The 21,683-nt window shown below is 45.0% G+C and overlaps 3 protein-coding genes, 2 long non-coding RNA genes and 1 other non-coding gene across 6 annotated transcripts; 3 read left to right on the forward strand and 3 right to left on the reverse strand.

The window, feature by feature from the left end:
* Positions 1 to 499: 499 nt before the first annotated feature.
* On the reverse strand, positions 500 to 572 carry TRNAR-CCG. The gene has a single exon. It is a non-coding gene; the product is annotated as a tRNA-Arg (tRNA).
* Positions 573 to 2,109: 1,537 nt separating this feature from the next.
* On the reverse strand, positions 2,110 to 4,956 carry LOC112271088. Its single transcript, XR_002963925.1, has 3 exons — positions 4,677 to 4,956; positions 4,491 to 4,583; positions 2,110 to 4,402 (listed from the first exon to the last, which is right to left on the reverse strand). It is a non-coding gene; the product is annotated as an uncharacterized LOC112271088 (long non-coding RNA).
* A 1,416-nt stretch (positions 4,957 to 6,372) lies between these two features.
* Positions 6,373 to 12,679, forward strand: LOC100838182 (protein PAT1 homolog 1). The gene is made up of 5 exons (XM_003569856.4): positions 6,373 to 6,613; positions 6,955 to 7,109; positions 8,435 to 8,491; positions 9,251 to 9,320; positions 9,951 to 12,679. Exons 1-5 carry the CDS (start codon positions 6,559 to 6,561, stop codon positions 12,029 to 12,031), a joined length of 2,418 nt encoding a protein of 805 aa, XP_003569904.1. The 5' UTR covers positions 6,373 to 6,558; the 3' UTR covers positions 12,032 to 12,679.
* Positions 12,680 to 12,788: 109 nt separating this feature from the next.
* Positions 12,789 to 13,554, reverse strand: LOC100835938 (putative calcium-binding protein CML23). Its single transcript, XM_003567108.4, has one exon. The coding sequence runs from the start codon at positions 13,464 to 13,466 to the stop codon at positions 13,011 to 13,013; it is 456 nt and encodes a 151-aa protein (XP_003567156.2). The 5' UTR covers positions 13,467 to 13,554; the 3' UTR covers positions 12,789 to 13,010.
* Positions 13,555 to 15,521: 1,967 nt separating this feature from the next.
* On the forward strand, positions 15,522 to 17,118 carry LOC100838480. The gene is made up of 3 exons (XR_730924.3): positions 15,522 to 15,721; positions 16,074 to 16,136; positions 16,311 to 17,118. It is a non-coding gene; the product is annotated as an uncharacterized LOC100838480 (long non-coding RNA).
* Positions 17,119 to 17,500: 382 nt separating this feature from the next.
* LOC100838790 (lipoyl synthase 1, chloroplastic) lies at positions 17,501 to 20,847 on the forward strand. Its single transcript, XM_003569858.4, has 7 exons — positions 17,501 to 17,884; positions 18,039 to 18,220; positions 18,404 to 18,494; positions 18,583 to 18,740; positions 19,641 to 19,812; positions 19,900 to 20,010; positions 20,463 to 20,847. The coding sequence occupies exons 1-7, from the start codon at positions 17,588 to 17,590 to the stop codon at positions 20,544 to 20,546; spliced, it is 1,095 nt and encodes a 364-aa protein (XP_003569906.1). The 5' UTR covers positions 17,501 to 17,587; the 3' UTR covers positions 20,547 to 20,847.
* Positions 20,848 to 21,683: the final 836 nt, after the last annotated feature.

A 21,683-nucleotide genomic window follows, 5' to 3' on the forward strand; every position in this document is an offset into this window, starting at 1 on the left:
CTCAGATTGTGATCCCTCTGACAAGACAAGCACGAGCCCCGCTTGTGTTGGTACGACCGTGTTCAAGGATCATCACACGAAAGATATCATCACCTCTTCGTTGATCCTTTGCCATCTGAGGCCTTGTTCGGTTGCAACAATCCTTGCAAAGATTGAGAGCGATTTTGAGAAAATTGAACTAGATTTGCATTATTCCCTCTCAATCCCCATTGGGAATGGCTTAACCGAACTGGTCCTGAAGGATTGCTGCTGCAGGCCGCCGTCAACAAGCAAGGAGCGTGTTCAGCCGCCGGCCGTGCTCCACTGCCGCTATCGGTCGTCGCGGTACGTGATGCCGCCTTGCCACTCCTCTCTCTCTCTCTCTCGAGAACGTACCAAGCTCAAGAAAGTGAAATTGAATAAAGTTCAACAGCACTCTGCGTTTGTCAAAATGGAAGCATGTTTACCCCTTAAACCCCTGGGAGGAAAAAAAAAAGGGAACAAATGTGTTGACAAAACTCGACCACGCTGGGACTCGAACCCAGAATCTCCCGCTCCGGAGGCGAGCGCCTTATCCATTAGGCCACGCGGTCACGTTGTTTGATTTGGTCAACTAATTCTTTTAATATCCACTAAAGGTACGACGACATTTTCTAATCAAATTGCATCTTTATCATCATTTTTCAATATCTTGCTTACTCATATCTCTAGAAAATAACGTCCTTTTCTTGTAGATGGTCATGCAGAAGTACCGTGGTGGTCGCAAATCAAGGAATAATAATCGGCTGCATTCTGCTTCGTTACGAGGACAAGAAATGGCCCAAATAGTGTGAAGCGGATATTACAGCCTAGGATCCTTCCCTGCCGGCCCATCCCGAGTGAAAACAAGGCGCCTCAAAAAACAAACAAAGGGAGAGCGTAGCCCCTACCTCACGACGACGGCACCACCAAGCTGCTGGAAAGTTGAAGAAAATGCCCGATCAAAAAAAAAAGCTGCTGGAAAGTTGAAACGGCCGAACTAACAAGGTAGGAGCAGTACTAAAAAAACGGATTAGTTTGTGAACGTGGCGGCAAAAATTGACAAACCCACCGTCCGGCGTCCGTCCATCCACATCCACTGCCGCACGCGCATGGCGCACCATCCTTCACGTGCCGCCGACCAACCGGCCGGCCCAAGGATGCGTTCTGCGTTCAGGTCTCGGTTTGGTGGTGGTCGCGCAGCAGCCACAAGGTACGTACTCCCCCTCGGGGCTCCCCGGGCCACGCGTCGCTCGTGACGCTCGTTGCTTTCCGGTTTCGCTGTCTGCCGTTGCCCACGGCCCCACGCTGAAGCCGACAGGCCACGTGCGTTCGTTCAACCGGGGCGGTGCGGACGCGTGCCGAGCGGAGGAAGGCTTTTGATTTTTCTTGTTTTCTTTGCCGAAAGATCCCCTTCCTTTTTTTCCTATTGGATCGACGCGAAGACCTCGCCACCGGCCGCGATCCTGCAGCAGGCCGCAGCTCGTTGACGCGACCACCAAACCAGACTCCCCGCCCGTTCAGGACCCGCCACGCGGCCCTCACGAACCCGGCGACGTGCTCGTACAGGAGTAGCCGGGACTGCAACTTGCAGATATCGGTCCATCCGCCGCAACGCGAGAGCGCCCTGGAGTCCATCTAGACCCCATACGCGACGCAATCAACGCGACGCAAAGCCGGCACGTTACTCTGGTAGTTGTATGGATGGTGGTCTCTTTCTTCGAGCAAAAGGCATACGGGTCCCTTTTCCTCGCCCTGCACGGCTGCACTGCATTTTCTCGCGTATGTGTGAAGCAACGCTCGGTACGTGGGGCGGCGGATTAGGATTAGGATAATTAAGCGGCTTCGTGCGTGGATCATGATGAGTGTCCAGACTCCAGGCAGGGCAGCGCTGCCGTGCATGCGAGAGGGTGAAGACGAGATCCAACGGTTTCAGTCAAGGCCGGTTTGGGACCGCTTTTTGTAAATCCGCGTGTACTCAGTTTAGGACGTCGACCTCGCTCAGTTTTGTGGAAAAAGGCATTTCATTTCAACACTCTTGAACGTACAGACAGTGAGTAAAGTATTTTTCCGTGCTAGAGCGTACACGCCGGACCGGCCGGCCGATCAATGCGGCGATGTGTACGTGCACCATGTGCGTCGATTTCCTTTAGTTTCTGGATCCGATGCCCCGCCGGTCGAACAACGTGCGTCCATCTCCATGGCGATCGGATCATGGGCTCATGGCCTTTCCCCCGCTGCTCTCTGTCTGTCTGCCCAGTGCCTCCCCTGCTCTCTTTTTCATTCTTCCTCGAGGATAACTGGATAAGCACGCTTTGGGACGTCGCCGTCGTCTCGTCCCAAGTCCCAACCAACTCCTGCGCTGCGTGGCACCCGCTTTTGACTGCGCATGCAGCTTTGGGCGATCCGTGTTAACGCTCGGTAAACTACCGTAGTACTTCCGTTAATGGAACCACACCCATCGCGCTCCTACCACATAGGAGTAGCATATACTCCTATCAATTATATCACGGACCCTCTTTTAGCAGCAAATCAGTGTAACTTCAGGAATGGAGGCATGCAGTTTTACCAGGGATGATGGGATCCATCCTTGACTTAATTGCGTTTGGTGTTACTGCTCTGCCCGAGCTTACATTAACTCCACATATTCCTCACCAACCTGATCAGCTCAACTCAGCTCAGGTGTGCCTAGCGTTTGGAGTTTTCAATGATTAACCAAGGCTCCTTGGAACATATTCTTCCAACCATTTTTGTGGCAGGGAATATTCGGGTGGCCAATAATTCTCTCATGGCATCCGAAAATTAAAAGTGGAAAGAGCCAAAAGAAAAGGACCCCGGCCGCACCATTGCACTACCAGAAAAGAAAAGCATCACGCGAATACTTCTATCCACATATCCCAACTTTCTCCCTTTAAAATATTTGGTAATGGTGTGTTCCTTTTGTAGGATCATGTTTGATACCAGCTCCTTTTAAAATTTCACACCTTCTATAGTATTTCAGCACAAGAAGGGTCTTGAGGAAAGTGAAAAAACAAAACTAAACATACGGATAGTCATTGCATACATACTACTTCCTCCGTCCTATATTAAGTGCCGAAATATTACATGTATCTAAACGCTTTTTAGATATAGAGTACTACATTTCAAAAGATTGTCAGAATCTCGGATACATTGTAACCTTTGGATCAATACACGGCTTTACATTAAGGGATTTTTTTTTTGAAACACATGTGTGCTAAAACATATGAATAAAATACCAATGCCATATCGAATTCTACATGAATGAAAACACAAGTATTGATGTTTCCTTGGTTTGTGGCTGTTTTGATTTGTTGCCTTGTTTTGTCTTAGCTCTTTCTCACTTTATTATTGGAGGAGGGGCTAATCTTTTGTCTATATTTCAAAATACAAAACCATGATAGTTGGTTCGAAAAGACATGGATTTTAGGATTAGGTGCATCTTAATTGAAGAAAAGAGACGAGACAAGGGAAAAGTGAAGATGCACTGAAGCTAGTCGTATGGCTTCACCTGCGTGGCCTGATGGTTCGACCTAGTAATTTCACCTCCACATCACTGAGCCCGACGAGGCGAGTCTCAAGAGGTGATGATGGCTGTGGCTCGTCGATGTCGATTTGTGGCGCCATGGATTGAAGCGGCAGTTTCTGCGGTGTGATCGCCTATGCTTTCCCGTTCTTATGTCCCTTAATTGGGCCTTGACTGGGATCAAACCAAGCAGGTGTGAACCGGGAAAGCAAAAACAGACCATATTTCGGATATGGATGCAGAGGTGTGGACCCCACGCGTGGCGAACCCATGTTTTCAACATTGGGTGAGACAAAGACATTGCGTTTTCAAATTGGGTCGGTCAGTACATTGTGGTTTTACTTTTTTTCCTGTTTTTTTTAATATTCTACTAATAAAAAGAAATTAAAAAATTACTAGGTTGCGGCATGCCCCACACAATCACCCGGCTAGGTCACTAGACCCCACAAGTCAGATCTGGCATAAAAGCTAGGTCAGGTGATAAAATTTTCAGAAGTTGTGGATTTCTCATAACATGTGCCAATTATAAACATTCATATACGGAGTACATTTTTATAAAATAATAGTGGAAAATAAAACAACCGCTTTTTAAAAGAGGAGAGGAGAGACAAATAAAATGCTCACTGTCCTGGACTGATGGTCTTGCGTTTGGACGAAGAGATGTCTAGGACCAGAACGTCAAGCGTGACCAGGGTGACCAAGAATCGGTTGCAACTGTACCGATGAAGCCACCACTTGCACAGTCTACCATGCAAAATGAAGTTCTGTTCTGGTTTAACTACGCACCTTTCGATTTCACGCATGCAATTTAGGATCGTGGGGTAGGACACCGTGCACCTCAGTCAAACTTTCTAGCGGTAACTATCAACAAATCACAACAGAAGATAGTGAAACCTAGTTATTATTGGTGCGTGTATATTCTAGAAAAAAAGTTGGTTTTTACACGCACCGTGTATATTCTCTCTCACCTAGTAGCACATAGGATGCTTCTCTCGAGTCTTGACCATCCTCCACTGGCCAATTAACAGCGCCAAGCGAGTTCCTAAAGCAAAAAATTTCTTACGAGAAGTGCGGAAGAAACATAAGATAATATCTACTAGATGTAAGTAACGAGAGAGATTATGAGCATCATAACCTCGTAGACCACAAAGCGTTACGATCACGGGATCATTGTTGGCGTAGTGGTACTTTCGATGAAATCGATCTCAATGCCGAATGTACAGCACCTCCTTGGTATCCACACGTACGGTTTGATGTCGTCTCCTCCTTCTTGATCCAGCAAGACGAGGGGGAGAGGTTGACGAGATCCCGGCAGCACGACGGCGTGGTGTAGGATATGGTGGAGAGCTCCGCGGGCAGGACTTCGCTGCGCACGGGAGAGAAAGAGAGGGGCTCAGGGGAGAGAGATCTAGCTGAGAGCTTGGTGTCTTCTCTCCCCCGGCCCCTTCCCTCTATTTATATAGGGGTGGTGATCAGGTTTGCCTCTCCTCCAAGAAGAGGCTAGGGCCGGCTAGGGAAGTCCCGGAAGGATTCCTCCTTCTGCCCGGCCTCTCCACGCACGTGGTTCTCCACCGTGGTGGAGTCCCCACGTTTCCTCTTCCCTAATAGCCCATTAGGGGATAATTAATTAGATTGCTCTAATTAATTCATATAAAGGCCCAATTAAATTCTCAGGAATATTCTGAAATATTTCAGAACCTTCTGAGAACTTCCGAAACCTTCTAGAATATTCCCGGTCAATACCGAAAAACCCGAACTTTTCCGGAACCCTGAAACAGCTTTTCCATATATAAATCTTTATCTCCGGACCATTCCGAAGCTCCTCGTGATGTCCTGGATCCCATCTGAGACTCCGAATCAATATTCGATATCACCATCTATTATCTCATCAAATCCTAGCGACATTAAGCGTTAAGTGTGTGACCCTATGGGTTCGAGAACATGTGGACATGATCATATCAATAACCAACAGCGGGACCTGGATGTCCATAATGGTTCCCACATATTCCACGAAGATCTCGTCGGTTGAACCACGATGTCAAGGATTCAATTAATTCGGTATCCAATTCCCTTTGTCTCGCGATATATTAATTGCCCGAGATTTGATCGTCGATATCACCATACCTAGTTCAATCTCGTTACCGGCAAGTTCTCTTTACTTGTACCGCAATATAATATCTCTGTGACTAAACACATTAGTCACATGTTTGCAAGCTCATTAGGATGTTATATTACCGAGAGGGCTCAGAGATATCTCTCCGTCATATGGAGTGACAAATCTCAGTCTTGATCCATACAACCCAACAGGCACCTTTCGAGATACCTGAAGAACACCTTTATGATCACCCAGTTACGAGATGACGGTTGATGTTCACAAAGTATTTTTCCGGTACTAGGGAGTGGCATGGTCTCATGGTCTAAGAAAATGATGCTTGACATAATGAAAGCATTAGCAATTTAAACTTAAGTGACACGATCAAAAGCTATGCTTAGGTTTTGGTCGGTCTGTCACATCATTCTCCTAATGATATGACCTCGTTATTAAATGACAACACATGTCTATGGTTAGGAAACCTTAACCATCTTTTAATCAACGAGCTAATCTAGTAAAGGCGTATTAGGAACACGGTATTTGTTTATTTATCCACACATGTATTTAGTTTCCTGTTAATACAATTATAGCATGGATAATAAACTTTTATCAGGAACAAAGAAATATGAATAATAACAAATATATTATTGCCTTTGGGACATATTTCCAACATAAATCTGCATCCATGTTTTCTTTGGGAGCCATAAATTTGCCTCCTAATCCCGAATATATTTCTCTTTTGTTTATTTAGGCTGGACAGAGAGGGGGGAGGGGAGGAAGGAAGCTGCACTGAGGCCGAGCTATCTTTCTCTGCCCGCACACAACTTCTCAGATCCAAAGCCGAAAGGAATCGCGCGAAGCACTTGTCCTAAATGCTCGCCGCCGCTCGCTCCTGCTCCTGTTACTGCTGCTAGGTTCCGCGGAGATGCGGGGCGTCAAGGCGGACGGCGGTGGCGGCGCTTCCGCCTCCTCCGGCGCAGGTGAGGCTCCTCGCGGGACAATTTGCTGCGCTTTTGATGTTTTACTTAGCGTTGTGTGATCTGGTTGCTGGTCGGGTTGGCGTTGTTGGGTTGTTGGTGCTGTTTTGGTTGATTAGGTGCTCAAGTCAGCGCCTTTGCTGTGCTTCTTGTGCGAATCTTGGGGCTGTCAGTGGAGAATTACTTGAATTTGGTCCCTTGGAGGCTTGGACTCGCGAAGCTAGATAAATCTTTTCTTTTGCTTGATGGTTTCTCGAGCTGTTCTTGCCATTGTTCTTGGTCCTCGGCTGTAATCTTGGTACGAAGTTATTTTTTACAGGATGCTATCTGATTCCTGGTTGCAGATAGTTTTGATGCTGGGCAGTATGCTTTCTTCGGAAGGGAGCCGCACGAAGGGGTCGAGCTAGGTTGCTTGGAGGTTGATGGTGGCGATGTCAATGGTGGTGGATTCAGCGGAGCGGAAGATGGGTTGTACCGGCTCTCCTCGGTTGGAGAAGAGGTGATGATTTCGCACCTTCGTATCCATACATCGCTCATACTTCCTCCGTCCCATATTAAGTGACTCAAATTTATCTAAATATGGACGTATCTATGTACTAAAATACGTCTATGTACTAAAATACGTCTAGATGCATGTAATATTTCGGCACTTAATATGGCAAGGAGGGAGTATTTGATATGAACTGCCGGCTTGTTTGTCTGTTTGGCTCTCATGTATGCTCGATCTTATTCAATGGCATGCTGTTTTTGCAAGTTAGCTGTTGGACTATTAGTGTTGAATCAAGAATAAATTCAGGTGGACCCTAAGGTAATATTTGGTGGATTTGGAGAAACCAAGCACCTGTGTATCTAGTGGGAAGTTTTGACCTCTTATTTGTGTTGAATGATAGTTCAGCACTTCTTTCGGAGCTCAAAAGCTCCATTACAAGGGCGGAATTCCATGTTACGGGTGGGAGGAATATTTTTGCATTCACCCTGTTACTAAGTGGTCAAGACTGTCTTGTATACATTGAACACTGATTGTTTATTTTGAGCATTCTATTTGGATAAAATGGTAGTGAAACAAATAGTTTGAAAGGTAGCCTTTTAATTAGCTGTTTATAACAAAGCTATTATTGGTTATTTCAGCTGGTTGTAAGTCCTTTAGCCTCTATCTGAGTTCTGGTGCTGTTGGGATCCTAGCATACTTCTGTTCTTTTGCTTGACCTCAGCGTTCATTTGTTCTCGGGCTCAAACATAATATTTTTGTGCAACTTTGGAATCAATGGTCCAATGCAAGTTTGTAATAACTGTTGCAGAATCGCAGAATTGATTGTTTCCACTGCTGGTAGTCATGCCATCTTCTAAGCGCTTTAGTTGCCTATTGCATTCCCATTGCATCATATTTGTTGATCATGCAGTGTTAAGAGTGAGTTTGAATCACCTATGGATCAAGTTTGGCTGTTAAGATTCATGTCTAGCGATCTGCTTGTTAAAATCTCACGCATGTTTTAGTGACTCTAGTATGTTTGCTTGTGCTAGTTGGATGACTCACTTTTAGTGAATGATCATAATTAGCTAAAGTGCTCGTATAGACAGATACTACTACCTTAAGTTAACTATGCCCAGCTATGATGGGAAAACTGTGCATGTAATTATAGAGGAACTACGAGACTGTATCTTTTGAAAACCAGGTCTCTATAGGGATCAGAGTCGCATGCATGCTGGATCTACCTGACTTCCTGTGCATGCCTTCTTCAAATTGTTTCCTGTTTCTATCTTGTTATTGTTATTTGAGTTTTCTAGTGTATGCTGTTATTCTGATTCAAACATCCGTTTCTGCAGATTGAGAGTTTAAGTAACTTGTCGGACGTTGATGATCTTGCAAGCACTTTTGCAAAGGTTTGCTACTCTCAGCTTTCTGCTCCAGTGTTTCAGTTTAAAAACTTCATAGGAGTGGGACATGACTTTAGTCCCATGCATGATGCACGTATCACACGGGATAGATATTATTTAACATTTTGTTCTTTAAGTAGTAGATTTTTAAGGCTGTTCTGATCCATTCTTTTCTTATATTCTAGATAACTGAAATGACCTGAACAATGTGGCCTAGATACTTTTATGTTGAAATCACTTTCTGAGAGGGGCCTATTGGATTAGTATGCATAGTTTTGTTGGATTTTAGCTACTCCCTCCGATCCAAAATAAGTGTCGCGGCTTTGAACTAGATTTGAACTAGGCTTAGTTCAAATCTGAGACACTTATTTTGGATCGGAGGGAGTATCTTTTAACTCCATGATGTCAACTTTTATTAGGCTTACACACAGTGCCAGAGTAATTAGACTCTGTTTAATCTTCTGATGTCAATGACCTGCTTTACATTCTGCAGTGCTTTGGCCTGTCTAAGGCCCAACTGAGGTCATGTTAATCGAACTACTAGCCTGCTATGATGTTTTGTTTTGTAATGAAATGTTGTGTTATTAAATCTATGTATTAGTGTGTCATATTTTAGTCAATCATGCCTTTACTTTCGTCTCTGCTTGACATATTACTTTACATGGATCCTTTTCATAATAGCTTTGCCTTACCCTTCAGTTTGGTCCTTGCTTACTGTTTATGTTACTTGGCATACACTGAGTAATTTAAATATTTTATTGCCAGTTGAACCGAACTGTTAGTGGAACACGTAATCCTGGTGTCATTGGTGACAGAAGATCCATTTCAAGAGGAAGTAAGTGTCATTCTGCTCCTACAGCAAAATTAAGTGATGTCCTATTAACCTGTATGAAACACGATGGCCAAACTTTGGCTGTTCAACAATCTTCAAGTCAGTCTTCAGAGCATGCATTTATCTCTTTTCCATTTCTGCTCTCACGGTAAATGAAAAGTGAAGTTCAATATTTTTGGACCTTATTTTGTGATATGCTTTAATCATATTGAAGGATAATGCTCAAACTTTGTTTGCTCAACCATTTTGCCTCTCACTAACCTTCTATATACCGGTTAAATTTTGATCTGCTATACATACTTGTGAATTTGTGTACCATGTCACTATATTGTAGCTTTTACATGTCGCTTACTTGAAAGCTCAGCATGTGCCTTGTTGTTCAATAGCATCAATCTTATCAGTAAGAGTGGTTAGGTGTCTGCACTTATTGATCTGAATGAACTGTTATATGCAAATTTCAAGTCCTCGTGTACTTGAATTTGGGTTCCTATTTATTTATTTATGCTGTCGGGGCCTCACTTGCTGTTTTTCTTATAAAAAGGAAGTTGTTTTTGCAAATCTTCGTACATAGTTAAATGAAATGGTGCCTTAAGATTCAATCTGTTCCTGAACTATTCAATGATTTTTTGTCAGGTTCTTTTACTGTTGATTGGGATGAGGATGTAGAGTTTCCTAACTGGCAAGATCAGGATATATTAGAAAATGAGGAGTTCCAGGAAGGTCAAAAAAGATGGTGGTCGCAGTCGCATTCCTTGGTGCATCAAGGGGACTCCATGCCATTGAGCCGAACATCTTCCTATCCTCAGCAGCCACTGCAGCATCGTTCAAGTGAACCTATCGTAGCACCAAAATCTCCTTCATTTACCTCGTTTCCGCCACCAGGTGGTAGATCACCATATCCTGCTCAGGGTCTTACACGTCATGGGAGCATCCCGTCATTTGGAGCTGGGCTACAAATGGGTTCTCCTAGCATGCCACTGCCAGGTTCTCCGTATCATATGGCTGGATTACCTCATGGACTACCATATGGAGGAGGCATGCCTTTTGCCGGTCCTAACCTGTCTATAAACAATTCAATGCAAACTCACTGGTCAAACCAAGCCAACCTATTCGCTACGGAGCACCTTAATCTACTGCCAAACTTATTGCAGAAACAGATATCGCTTCCGAATAACCCAATGTCATCATTGCTATTTTCTCAGCAACAACAGAGATTAGCACAGCTCCAACCATCCCATCAGAATTACCTAAATATACCACCCCACCTATTCTACCATCATCACTCCCCAGAGATAACAGGCAGGTTTGATTCTGCTAGCAGTCTTCCTTCGTCAAGAGACAAGAGATCAAGATCAGGAAGGGGGAAACACAGTTTACGTTTTTCTCAACCACCATCTGATATTGGTAGTCAAAATGGTGATACTGGTGGACTAAAGTTTAGATCCAAGTACATGTCATCTGAAGAGATCGAGTCTATATTAAGAATGCAGCACTCAGCAAGTCACAGCAGTGATCCTTATGTTGTTGATTATTACCATCAAGCTTGCATGGCCAAAAAGGGTTCCAATTCTAGGCAAAAGGCCAACTTCTCCCCAACATCAATGAAAGACTTGCCGTCCAAGTCCCGGTCAAGCAGTGACCAGCATGCATATCTTCAGGTTGATGCTCTTGGGAGAGTTTCTTTCTCTTCCATACGCAGGCCTCCGTCTCTTCTTGAAGTTGACCTTCCTTCATCAGGTGAGTGTTCTCATGATCAGAAGTCTACTGTGAGGCCTCTGGAGAAAGAACCAATGCTGGCAGCCAAGGTCACTGTTGAAGATGCCCTTGGTCTTCTTCTTGAGGTGGACGATACTGACAGGATGCTGCAGTCTAGTCAGGCACAGGACAACAGTTTCCAACTGAGGCGAAGGCGACAAGTCCTCCTTGAAGGTCTAGCTGCATCACTTCAGCTTGTTGACCCTCTTGGCCCCAGCAAATCTGCTCATTCATCTTCTTTAGCCCCTAAGGATGACATTGTCTTTCTTCGAATAGTTTCTCTCCCCAAAGGTCGTAAGCTTCTGGCTCGTTACCTCCGACTTCTTGTTCCTGGAAGCGAGTTAACCAGGATTGTATGCATGGCTATTTTTCGACACCTGAGGTTCTTGTTTGGGGGATTACCATCAGATTCTAGTGCAGCAGACACAACAATTGCTCTGGCAAAGACTGTTTCGTCTTGTGTTCACCACATGGAACTCGGTGCTCTTTGTGCTTGCCTTGCTGCAGTTGTTTGTTCCTCTGAACAACCACCTCTCCGCCCTCTTGGCAGCCCTGCTGGTGACGGGGCTTCTCTTATCATTAAATCAGTACTGGATCGAGCAACTGAGTTACTGACTGATCATCATGCCGTGTCCAGCTATACTCCGTCGAACCGAGCCCTCTGGCAGGCATCTTTTGATGCTTTCTTTGGGCTCCTTACAAAATATTGTCTCAGTAAGTACGAAAGCATTCTGCAGATGTTTGTCATGCAGGGATCAGGTTCTGCAATTGGATCCGAAGCCTCCCAAGCAACTAGCAGGGAGATGCCAGTTGAGCTTCTACGCGCAAGCCTTCATCATACAAATGAACAGCAACGCCAGATGTTGCTTGATTTTGCTCAGAGAACCACGCCAGCAACCGGTTTTAATCCCCCTGGTCCTAGCGGTGGACACATCACTTCTGAATCTGTTCCTGGTTGATAATAGCTAAAGACCTCGATGCAGATTGTCATCAGATGGTGATTCTTATATATGGAGACATGCATGCCCCCTTCATAAGGCGCGAGCTTGGAGAAGTTCCATGGGCTCGGGACATTAGCCTTCTTCAGATTGTGACTTTTAAGTGTAGGTTTCAGATTAATCTCATAGACAAAAAAGAAGAAGAAAGTTTCCCTTTCTGTGGGTCCATTTAATATAGCACCCACCCACCTGTTGATCACAATAGACTTATGGAGAGACATGTACTTATAATGTTGTAAATCTGTGCAGTGATGAACTGGTCAGCTCGTTGGGGCAATCTAGTTTTTAGCATTTATGTGCCCCAGTCAAGAAGACCGTAGTGAGCGGTAGTGCTGTTGTACAGGTTCGATTACTAGGGCCTTCCTGTCTGTTGTTTTTACTGAGAGTGGAAGGTGCCAAGTGTCAGTTGTGTAGCCTGCCTGGTCTGGTCTGTTTTAATTAGGACCAGATGTGTTGGAATAATGGGTAAGTGCTATCTTTAGGCTTTTCTGGAAAGATATTTTCTTCTAGGTAGCCTTGGAAGACTATACATGTGTATGTCCCAGGTATCCACTAATATTATAGTGGAGTACTGGAATTGGAGGTATACCTTTTCTTTCTGCATTACCATTTGATCTTGTTTTTAGTTACACTATATTTAAAGTTGGCAAGAGAATACTCTTTTAAGTTGTCAGGAGCGTCAGTACGTCTGCCAGTTTGAAGTACAGTAGTGTTGTTATTCATGGGTGAGTTAACATCTGTAGTGTTATTCCTTGAATCAAAAATAGGAAGATACAAAGTGGTCGGATTCATGATACAAATGATGTTCCTGGAAAATAGAAAGATACAAAATGGTCGAATTCACGATTGACCAGACAAGTACGAAGAACGTAGTACTAATTTTTGTGTGAACATATGACTGAATCTCTTGAAGCTTTCTTAGGCCGTTGTTATAATCTCATCATTCCATCGTCATCATGGTCTTGAACTCGTCGAAGGTGAGCACCCCGTCCCCGTTGAGATCAAACCTGCAGATCATGGCCTGGCATTCGTCGACGTCCAGGGGCAAGCCCAGCCTGCTCATCATCAGCTTCAGGCTCAGCGAAGTGATGCAGCCTTTCCCTTCCATCTCGTACATCCCGAACGCCTCCCTCAGCGACCTGCACCGGTCTCCCTCTTCCTTGTGAATGTGGTCTTGCACCAGCCTCACGAACTCCTCCTCGTCCAGCAGCCCGTCGCCGTCGGTGTCCGCGGACGCCATCAGGGCCTGCACTTCTTCGGCCGACATGTCGTCGGCTCCGCCGCTGAGCGCGGCCTGAACGCAGAGCCGAAGCTCGGCGGCGGAGACCTTGCCATCGCCGTCCTGGTCGAACGACGCGAAGATGCTCCTGAAATCAGCTGTGGCAACCATTGTCATCTTCAAACGCGGTTTTGCTGGAAACTGGGAAGAGTGGTGCAGGTGTGTCTTTGTGTGTGCTGGTCTTTTGTGGTGCTCGATGATGATCAGTTGGCTGCTTCAGACGTGAGTGAGTGAGTTCGTATTAGCTGGTTTGCTGGTTGAGATCGAGCTCGGTTGTGTTGGTATTTATAGCTGAACATCTAGCTAGGTGATTAGTGAGCAAACATCGAATGCTACTTACTTTGATTAAGTGCAAGAAATGAACTGAACTTCTTTGACAGAAGATAAACAACTCTGGAGGGAGGCAGCAGAACCAATGATTTATTCAGGACTGCCGTGCCATTTAAAACTAAGCTCACTTTTGGCCGTGAGTGAACTTCTTTTGACTAGCAGCACAACACTGCCTATTTCTTGCTTCCGTCGGTGTCTACTTGGGTGAGTCCGGTGCCTTTGTCACGCCGGCCAGCCTGAGGCGGGCGCGGACTGAGCAGGCTGCTGTGCACGCGCACGTCGACGACTGCCGGGCCATGATCCGCAGTAGCCAGTAGGATGCATGCCTCTTGGTCAACTCCATGGTGCATATTACTCGCAAAACAAAAACTCTATGGTGCATAGGGTGGCTTTGCGTTCGATTCTGAAAACTAGTCATTCTGATACTTTTATTTTTTCAGATACTTGCTCGGAGTTCTCTATCAGTCATCAGTCTGTCACCTGAAGTTTTCGGAATCTCAAACACATTTCTGAGCAATTGTATCAACATCCAATCGTCATGCATTATCTCTAAGTCACTCCAACTCCATGTATGTATCCTAAAAACTAAGAAACATTTATGGTACCCCGGTACTCCTAAATGAATAGTGAGAGTACCACACAAATCTGACCACACATCTTCAGGAGTAAATTAGGCTTTCTGCACTAACTATTTTTGGCTTTTGCTCCCGGCGAATGCCGCGTATCACGCCCCCGCGATTGTGTTCCTTCCAAATTGCCGGTCTGGCCTCCCACAGCCTTCGTTGTTTCCATTGCTTTCAATCACAGCACAAAATGGCAAGAATATGCTTACGGTATCAAGGCATAGGCATGAAACCAATTCAATCGCACAGTTGTGCTACAGGATCTCTACACACATGAATCCATGCCACTTACAGATTTTAATTTAAGTACGTATCAAACTGCTTTGTTTGTGGCGTTGTACTAGGATGAGGTAACATGCGGCACGCAGAGGCGTGGCGTTCCTGATGCGTGGCCTTCCATGCTGACGAGCGCATTATTAGGGACGGGCGGACATTGCCCCAGTGAGGCATGCATGTGTAAATCACTAATCGTTGCATCTGCGAATTGGGGAATTAGGGTTCTAGGGATTGAAATCGGCGTTCAAGTCGCTTATGTGCGAGCAAGTCAAATCTAAACTGATTTTTGATTTTGTCTTACTACAAATTACGGCAATATATGTATCAAAAGAACAAGAAAAGTCACTTTTTTTACCAGTAAGAGAAAAGTCACTTCTTGATTACAGTTTTACCCCTACCGTCAAGGTACTCCCTAATTTTTTGAGGTGGTACTCCTATGAATTTAGGATGGAGTACCATGTAACATCAACCATTGGATTAGGATGATTGAACGGCTCATATCTATTCCGGGGTACCGTAAAAGAGCTCAAAACTAAAAGTTGCGCTGATATTCCATTCAAGCCGCACATCTTCAAATAGCGCAATTCTTCTTGTTTACTAGCGTGCAGTTTTCGTTGACCACCAAGAATTAGCAAGTGTTTTGTTTGAGCATGATATCAAGTGAAAAGAATCACATGCACAAATATTTACGAGTTTGAAGATATTTGTACCAACTTGACAAATGACAATGGATTTTGTGCGCCTCAGTAATTAGCCTTTCGATTAATGTTAACAATCAATGATTATTGTCGACTAAAATCTTTAGCTCTGTTTGGATCACTGGATGTAGCTATTGAGGCCTAGAATTCGGAATCGGTATCTTTCCCTTCAATTCCATTGTTTGGATGTCCATTGACTGAATTGATCTCTGGAACTGAGGTCGAATACTCGAATGGGAAATTCCCGTACACGCGCGTCGCACTCGCACTTCCCGCAATTCCGAGCTCCCGCGGACCCGCCCTCCGTCTCGGGCTGAATTCCCCCGCGTCCCGCCTCCGCCCGCGCTACCCCTTCGTTTCTATCTCGGGACTCGGGAGCCAGGAGAGGGGCGACCGCCACAGCAGCTCCAGGAGGCGACCAGCGGGGCTCCTGACGGCGGTGCAGGTGAGTCCTCTCTCCCAGCCTCTTCCTCTCGTCCAGCTCCGCAGATCTGCGCCGCCCCTCGCTCCGGCCGTCCTCCGGCGAGCCCCCTCCCTACGGAATCCATCTCACCCCCATCCCCCACTTCTCCCCCTCGCGGTGAACGGCGGGGGCAGATCTGTGCCGCCCTCCGAGCGTCTTCAGTGAACCCACCTCCGGAGAGCCCATCTTCCCCCCACTCCGCCCCCCATCCCCTATCCCCTCTCCGATGGCGTGCTCCCTCTGGCTGCAGAGAGTTTCTTCTATGGCGTCCTCCCTTCCCCTTGCTTGTAGGATTTTTTTTATTGTTCATTAACCCTAGAATCCTATCTTGCAGGAATTTTTATTTGGAGATTTGTGTGATTGAAGCTACTGGTACTGGATAGCAGCCAAATTGAAGGTACTGGACATGGATAATCTCTTTGATGACTCAATTTTCTGCACATACGATTTTGTGATGAGTTTAATTTCTGCAAATACGAAAATTGTGATTAATTGTTTTTTTTGTATGGCTTAAGTTCTCATAGTACTGTTCTTACAAGTGTTTCTTACAAATTTGAAATTTGCATTGTAGCTTAATCATGTCAGAATTAGAGTTGGTTTCTTACATAACTGAAGAAAACAAAAGAAGAAAGAGAAGAAGGATTGTACTATTGTCAGAGTTATATTTTGAATCAGTTCTTCTTGGGATAGCATATCTCAGTTCACAACAGGGACCAAGGAATTTAGAGTGCTTTAGTGATGATGAGCGCAGACATGCTCTTCGGAAGTATTTGCTGAAACAAAAGTATGATGAGCCGCGTTTAGCTAAAAGAAACTTCAATGATTTGTGCACCATGGGAGATGCCATTCTTTGCATGCTTGGAGATATTAAGACCTCAATCAGTGTTGCTGTGAAGTCCACCGAGCCACTACCACTGCCCAAGGTTACTCCTCCTGCTGAAATCCTTGCTGCACTTGAATTGATACCAGATTTGTCTCGATGTGATAAGTTGAGATCTTATGGGAAGCTCATCCTCAGTGAACGCTTATTCCAAGCGCTTATGGAGCTCCCCATGGCCTTGAAGAAGCAATTTCTATTGATGTTGAATGAGAAGGATAACTCTTAATGGAGTTTACATGTGCTTTTTGTTACTATAATAGTTAAGAACTTGCTGTCCTAGTTACTATCTAGTTATTATGATGGATCAAGACTTCCATGTGTGCTTGCTGTTGTGATGGAGAGAGACTTTCATTTGTGCGTGCTAGTTTTATTGTGTGTTGTGTGCTAGATGGCGAAAGTTTTATGTGCTGTCATGTGTGATTGATGGAGAAATCTAGATGTGTGCTCGATGAAGAATTCTTTTCACCTTCTTTTTGTTACAATACTACTACTGTACTGACATGTTTTATTACAATATTTTCATTTTGTTTGTTAGTAAAATGGCAGGAGTATCTAATCAATGTATACAACATTCTACAATGCTCAAACTTTACGATTCAACTACCAATTCCATGCACATCCCAACAACAACATTGTATTGAAGCCAATTTCCAATTCCACGGCCAATTCAATTCCTGCAATCGAATACTTGCTTCCAAACAGAGCGTTAAGTTTAATCAAACGGAACGTCATTTTTAATGTTAAAAAGAAGTCAAAGCCACCGTGACGAGCAGTTGGAAGGCGCGTGGAAAACTGGCCAAAAACGTTGATATCATCGCCGGCATACGGCTGAGTATACCTCTTCTACCCTTTGCTCCCTCTGTAAACTGCCCCCCCCCCCACCACCACTTCGAGTCCATCGCGTGCGCTGCGCTGCGCGCCAGGCTACACAAGGCTTGCGTAATCCGGCGTCCGATTCGCCGGCCACGATGCAGAGCTCGCTGGCGAGGCCGTTGGGTCCGCCGATTCGGCCCGGCGGCGCGAACCCCGGCCATCGTGATCGGCCCGGTTCAGTCTCCGTGTCCCAGTGCCGCGCCGAGGCCGCGCCGCCGGTGTCTGTGGGTAGGACGGGGCCATACACCGGGCGGGACCCGGAGGTGAAGAAGCCGGCGTGGCTGCGGCAGAGGGCGGCGCAGGGGGAGAAGTACGCGAGGCTGCGGGAGTCGCTGGGCGAGCTCAAGCTCAACACCGTCTGCGTCGAGGCCCAGTGCCCCAACATCGGCGAGGTATACACACAAATACGAGTCGCACATCAATGTTCCCCTCGTGTGATTCGATCAAACATGCCTGTTATAGTATGATCAGCACGAGGAATTTCTGCATGACAAGTGTTTGCGCTTGGTGTTGGGCTTAACGAAATCTGTTGCTTTGGTGGCGTAGTGTTGGAACGGAGGCGGAGGGGCGGGCGGGGAAGGGGATGGCATTGCCACGGCCACTATCATGGTGCTCGGCGATACTTGCACGCGCGGCTGTCGATTCTGCGCCGTGAAGACTAGCAACAAGCCTCCGCCGCCGGATCCCATGGAACCTCTTAATACGGCCTTGGCCGTCGCAAGCTGGGGGTATGATATCTGGAACTTCTGCTGGTTGCTCAACAGATTTGCCACTATTAGCTTCTCATTTATGAGTGACTATTAGTCGAATGACAGTAGGACAAAAAAGGGAAATAATGGTGCAAATATGAGCTTCTGATGTAAACTAATGCAAATACGCCTATTTTTTCTGACAAATGTTGTTCTTTTCAGAGTAGACTATGTTGTGCTGACCAGTGTTGATAGAGATGACTTACCTGATGGTGGAAGTGGCCATTTTGCTCAGACAGTTAGGGCTTTGAAGGTTATTCAACATGTACTTTATTCCTGTGTCTTTGAAGTTTGCCTTTGGTCACCATTGTGTGCTAAAGATTTCTGGACTTACTATTCAGGAGCTCAAACCTGGGATATTGGTGGAATGCCTAACCTCAGATTTTCGAGGTGATCTGGAGGCTGTTTCCTCTTTAGCGGATTCTGGTCTCGATGTCTTTGCCCACAACATTGAAACTGTGAGGAGTCTGCAGAGAATTGTGAGGGATCCCCGAGCAGGGTAATATGATACGACGATTTTGGTGCATAATATTGTATGTTAAACTATTGCGAAGTTTTAAGTTTGAAGTGCCAATAACTGAATTTTTCTGATTCATTGACCCTGTTAGACTACTGGTCATCGTCAATTCCAAAACAGCTAAAGTACAAATGATCACTAGTTCCAGTTTGTTACCTGTTTACAGTCCACTCTGATATTCTCTTCAAAGGTATACAGTGGCTAGAGATTTGATACACTGTATAAGACCCACATAGAAAATTGATGGATAAAATTTTATTTGTGTTCTCTTGTTTACATGAATAATATGCTGAGTCTTGGCTGAAACTAAGCTAACAATGTAGCAAAGAGAAACACATATTTTATTTTTTCTTATCCAATCATGCAATGTATTCTACAACATACTATACAGACATCAGGCCACCGATGTGTTTTAGTCTGGATGATATATCTCAAATTTGTCGCCTGAGAAACTGTAGATCTAATTTCAGTTCTCTACAGTTGACAAACTGTTGCAGCAGAATCCATGAGCAAAGTGTGGGATGTTAAATTACAATATACAGACTTCTATTTTGAGAGACCTAAATTAGTTTAAGTCAAAGACAGAGTCTTACTGTTGATTTGATTAGTGAGATGCTATAGTTATATTACTTTATAATGTTGGTCAGGTCTTGGATTTGGTATCCTTTTAGCTGGCAATTACCATTCCTTTAGGATCTGGGTGCTTAAGTTTGTGTAATGTGATGTATTTTATTTGAGTGCTAGAATTTGCATACATATTGATATAAAGGCTAATGATGGTGTCAAGTACATAACTTAATATATTCTTTCTTTCTATATCCAGTTAACTCTTGTATCCATGTTTTTTCTCATGGTATCTCTTATCACCTCTCATTTTTACAGATATGAACAGAGCTTAGCTGTTCTGAATCACGCAAAAAGTTGCAAGGAGAACATGATAACCAAGTCTTCCATCATGCTTGGTCTTGGCGAAACTGATGAGGAGGTGAAACAAGCCATGATTGACTTAAGGGCCATTGGTGTTGATATCCTCACATTGGGCCAGTATTTGCAGGTTAGCCCAGTACCCGCATTTAACTTTGGTCAGCATATCCTTCAATCGTTTCTTCCTTCTTATAAACCAAACTATTTGATGCTACAGCCAACAGAAAAGCATTTGACAGTAAGAGAGTATGTGACTCCTGAAAAGTTCCAGTTCTGGAAGGAGTGTGGTGAATCGATGGGTTTTCGTTATGTTGCTAGTGGACCTCTGGTAAGCGCTACATTTTGTTGGCTGCTCCCTTGTACCACTGTCTGAAATAAATTCTACTGCGATGCATAATTAAAGTTCTGGAAATAATAGATTGCCCATGCTATAAAATTAATCAAGATCTAGAGTTTGTGGTCCTATTGCTAGTTGTCCCATCCAGTACTAGAATAGCATGCAGCTTGATACTTGGTCATATCAGTAACTTAAGTTAAAGACCCATAAACATCTGTTACATAGTTTATGAGTCTGACACAAGGGAAAAAAAGGTGAGCTGGAGGGCTACAGCCACTGGCATGCAGCATACCAACCATGCAACACAATGTTCGAAAGCCTTGCATTATGTTTACCAAACATACAAATGTAGCCCCAGCACTGTACATCATAAATTGACCCAGCGTGAGTTTACATCAGTGATTTTCATGAACTCACTTCCGCTATTGTGTGATTTTTATCAGGTTCGGTCTTCATACCGTGCAGGAGAGCTTTTTGTTGAGAATTTGATCAGAAATAAGAAATCTAAGCCCGCACCTGCCTCTTAACTGAGACATGTCTACATGCAAAAGCAATCCATCGGTTCTGCTTTGTATGTTCAGAGCAGTACAACAAAAGGAGGGCGACATAATCATATTCGCCTGAAAACTTATCACCTGCTTTTCATTTTTGGAGATGCGGCATAGTACGCGCTACTGATCTTTACAGTAGATGTCCATGTTGGATACAGAAAATTGGAGGGGAGTAGCATTTTTTGTTTGTATCATTACTACTTTTATAAGAATATACGAAAAGCTGTTCATGAGGAGTCCATAAGAAGTATGAACCTGTCCCTCTGTCGTTTGATTATACAACGCTTCAGCCGTCATTTACCAGATGGTGCAGGGTCCGTTTTGCTCAGACAGTGACAGCCTTGAAGGTTATTACTCTGCTCCTAAACCATACCATGCAATTAGCAAGACTATGTAGATATCTACGAATATGAGCGTCTGAAACTGAATCTTGGTGGCTGGAGTTATGCACATTGGGGCGGAGCAGTGCACACTGCAAAGGGCCAGTATCATCCTGCTGCAGGAAGTCAATGGCGGCGCATATATTCGGAAGCTGCGGTGTTGTCGTAATCGCCGAATTCACGTCGCCGTTGGGAAAATATGACTTTTGAGACGGCGACATTGACAAGATTCATCGTTGAAGCTTTGCCTCTCATGGAGAAGCTGACACGCTTGACTCCCCCTCTCGGCAAGCGTGACCCTGCGGAATCCAGTCTTTTCTTTACACGCTGGAACCCATTCAAGATTGGGAACCGCCCTGCATTGGCTTGCTGCACAGGCCACTCTGGCACTGGCGGTACTGTAACCTACATTGAGCACGACAGACCAAGTTTTATAAAACCTAGCTAGCTGCCGTGGGGAAAGATTTGAAGGAAGATATTTTTCGACGTAGTGGTAGAGGACGAGTTAAGGGAGAGGAAATGGCACATTCAATCTATTGGGCAAAACACCAGCTCTACGAATTCTTTGCAGATTTCACCGTATAGTGGACTAATCCGTTGCGCATAAGTCCTAATAGAGTATTAGGCGAGTTAACCACGTTTCTGACCTGTGGGCCTCACATGTCAGCGTCAACATGGACCAATCCCTTTGCCGCGGTGGAGCAGGTCAGGTCCGAAGCCAACCGATTAAATG

This window comes from Brachypodium distachyon, chromosome 2, assembly GCF_000005505.3.
Source record: "Brachypodium distachyon strain Bd21 chromosome 2, Brachypodium_distachyon_v3.0, whole genome shotgun sequence".
NCBI lineage: Eukaryota > Viridiplantae > Streptophyta > Magnoliopsida > Poales > Poaceae > Brachypodium > Brachypodium distachyon.

Bases quoted from the DNA above. Each gene is read 5' to 3' on its own strand.
- LOC100838182 (XM_003569856.4), top strand. From the start codon at position 6,559: ATGCGGGGCGTCAAGGCGGACGGCGGTGGCGGCGCTTCCGCCTCCTCC. The intron at 6,614-6,954 runs GTGAGGCTCCTC...TCCTGGTTGCAG, and splicing joins TTCCGCCTCCTCCGGCGCAG to ATAGTTTTGATGCTGGGCAG. The intron at 9,321-9,950 runs GTAAGTGTCATT...ATTTTTTGTCAG, and splicing joins AAGATCCATTTCAAGAGGAA to GTTCTTTTACTGTTGATTGG.
- LOC100835938 (XM_003567108.4), bottom strand. From the start codon at position 13,466: ATGACAATGGTTGCCACAGCTGATTTCAGGAGCATCTTCGCGTCGTTC.
- LOC100838790 (XM_003569858.4), top strand. From the start codon at position 17,588: ATGCAGAGCTCGCTGGCGAGGCCGTTGGGTCCGCCGATTCGGCCCGGC. The intron at 17,885-18,038 runs GTATACACACAA...TTGGTGGCGTAG, and splicing joins AGTGCCCCAACATCGGCGAG to TGTTGGAACGGAGGCGGAGG. The intron at 18,741-19,640 runs GTAATATGATAC...TCATTTTTACAG, and splicing joins GTGAGGGATCCCCGAGCAGG to ATATGAACAGAGCTTAGCTG.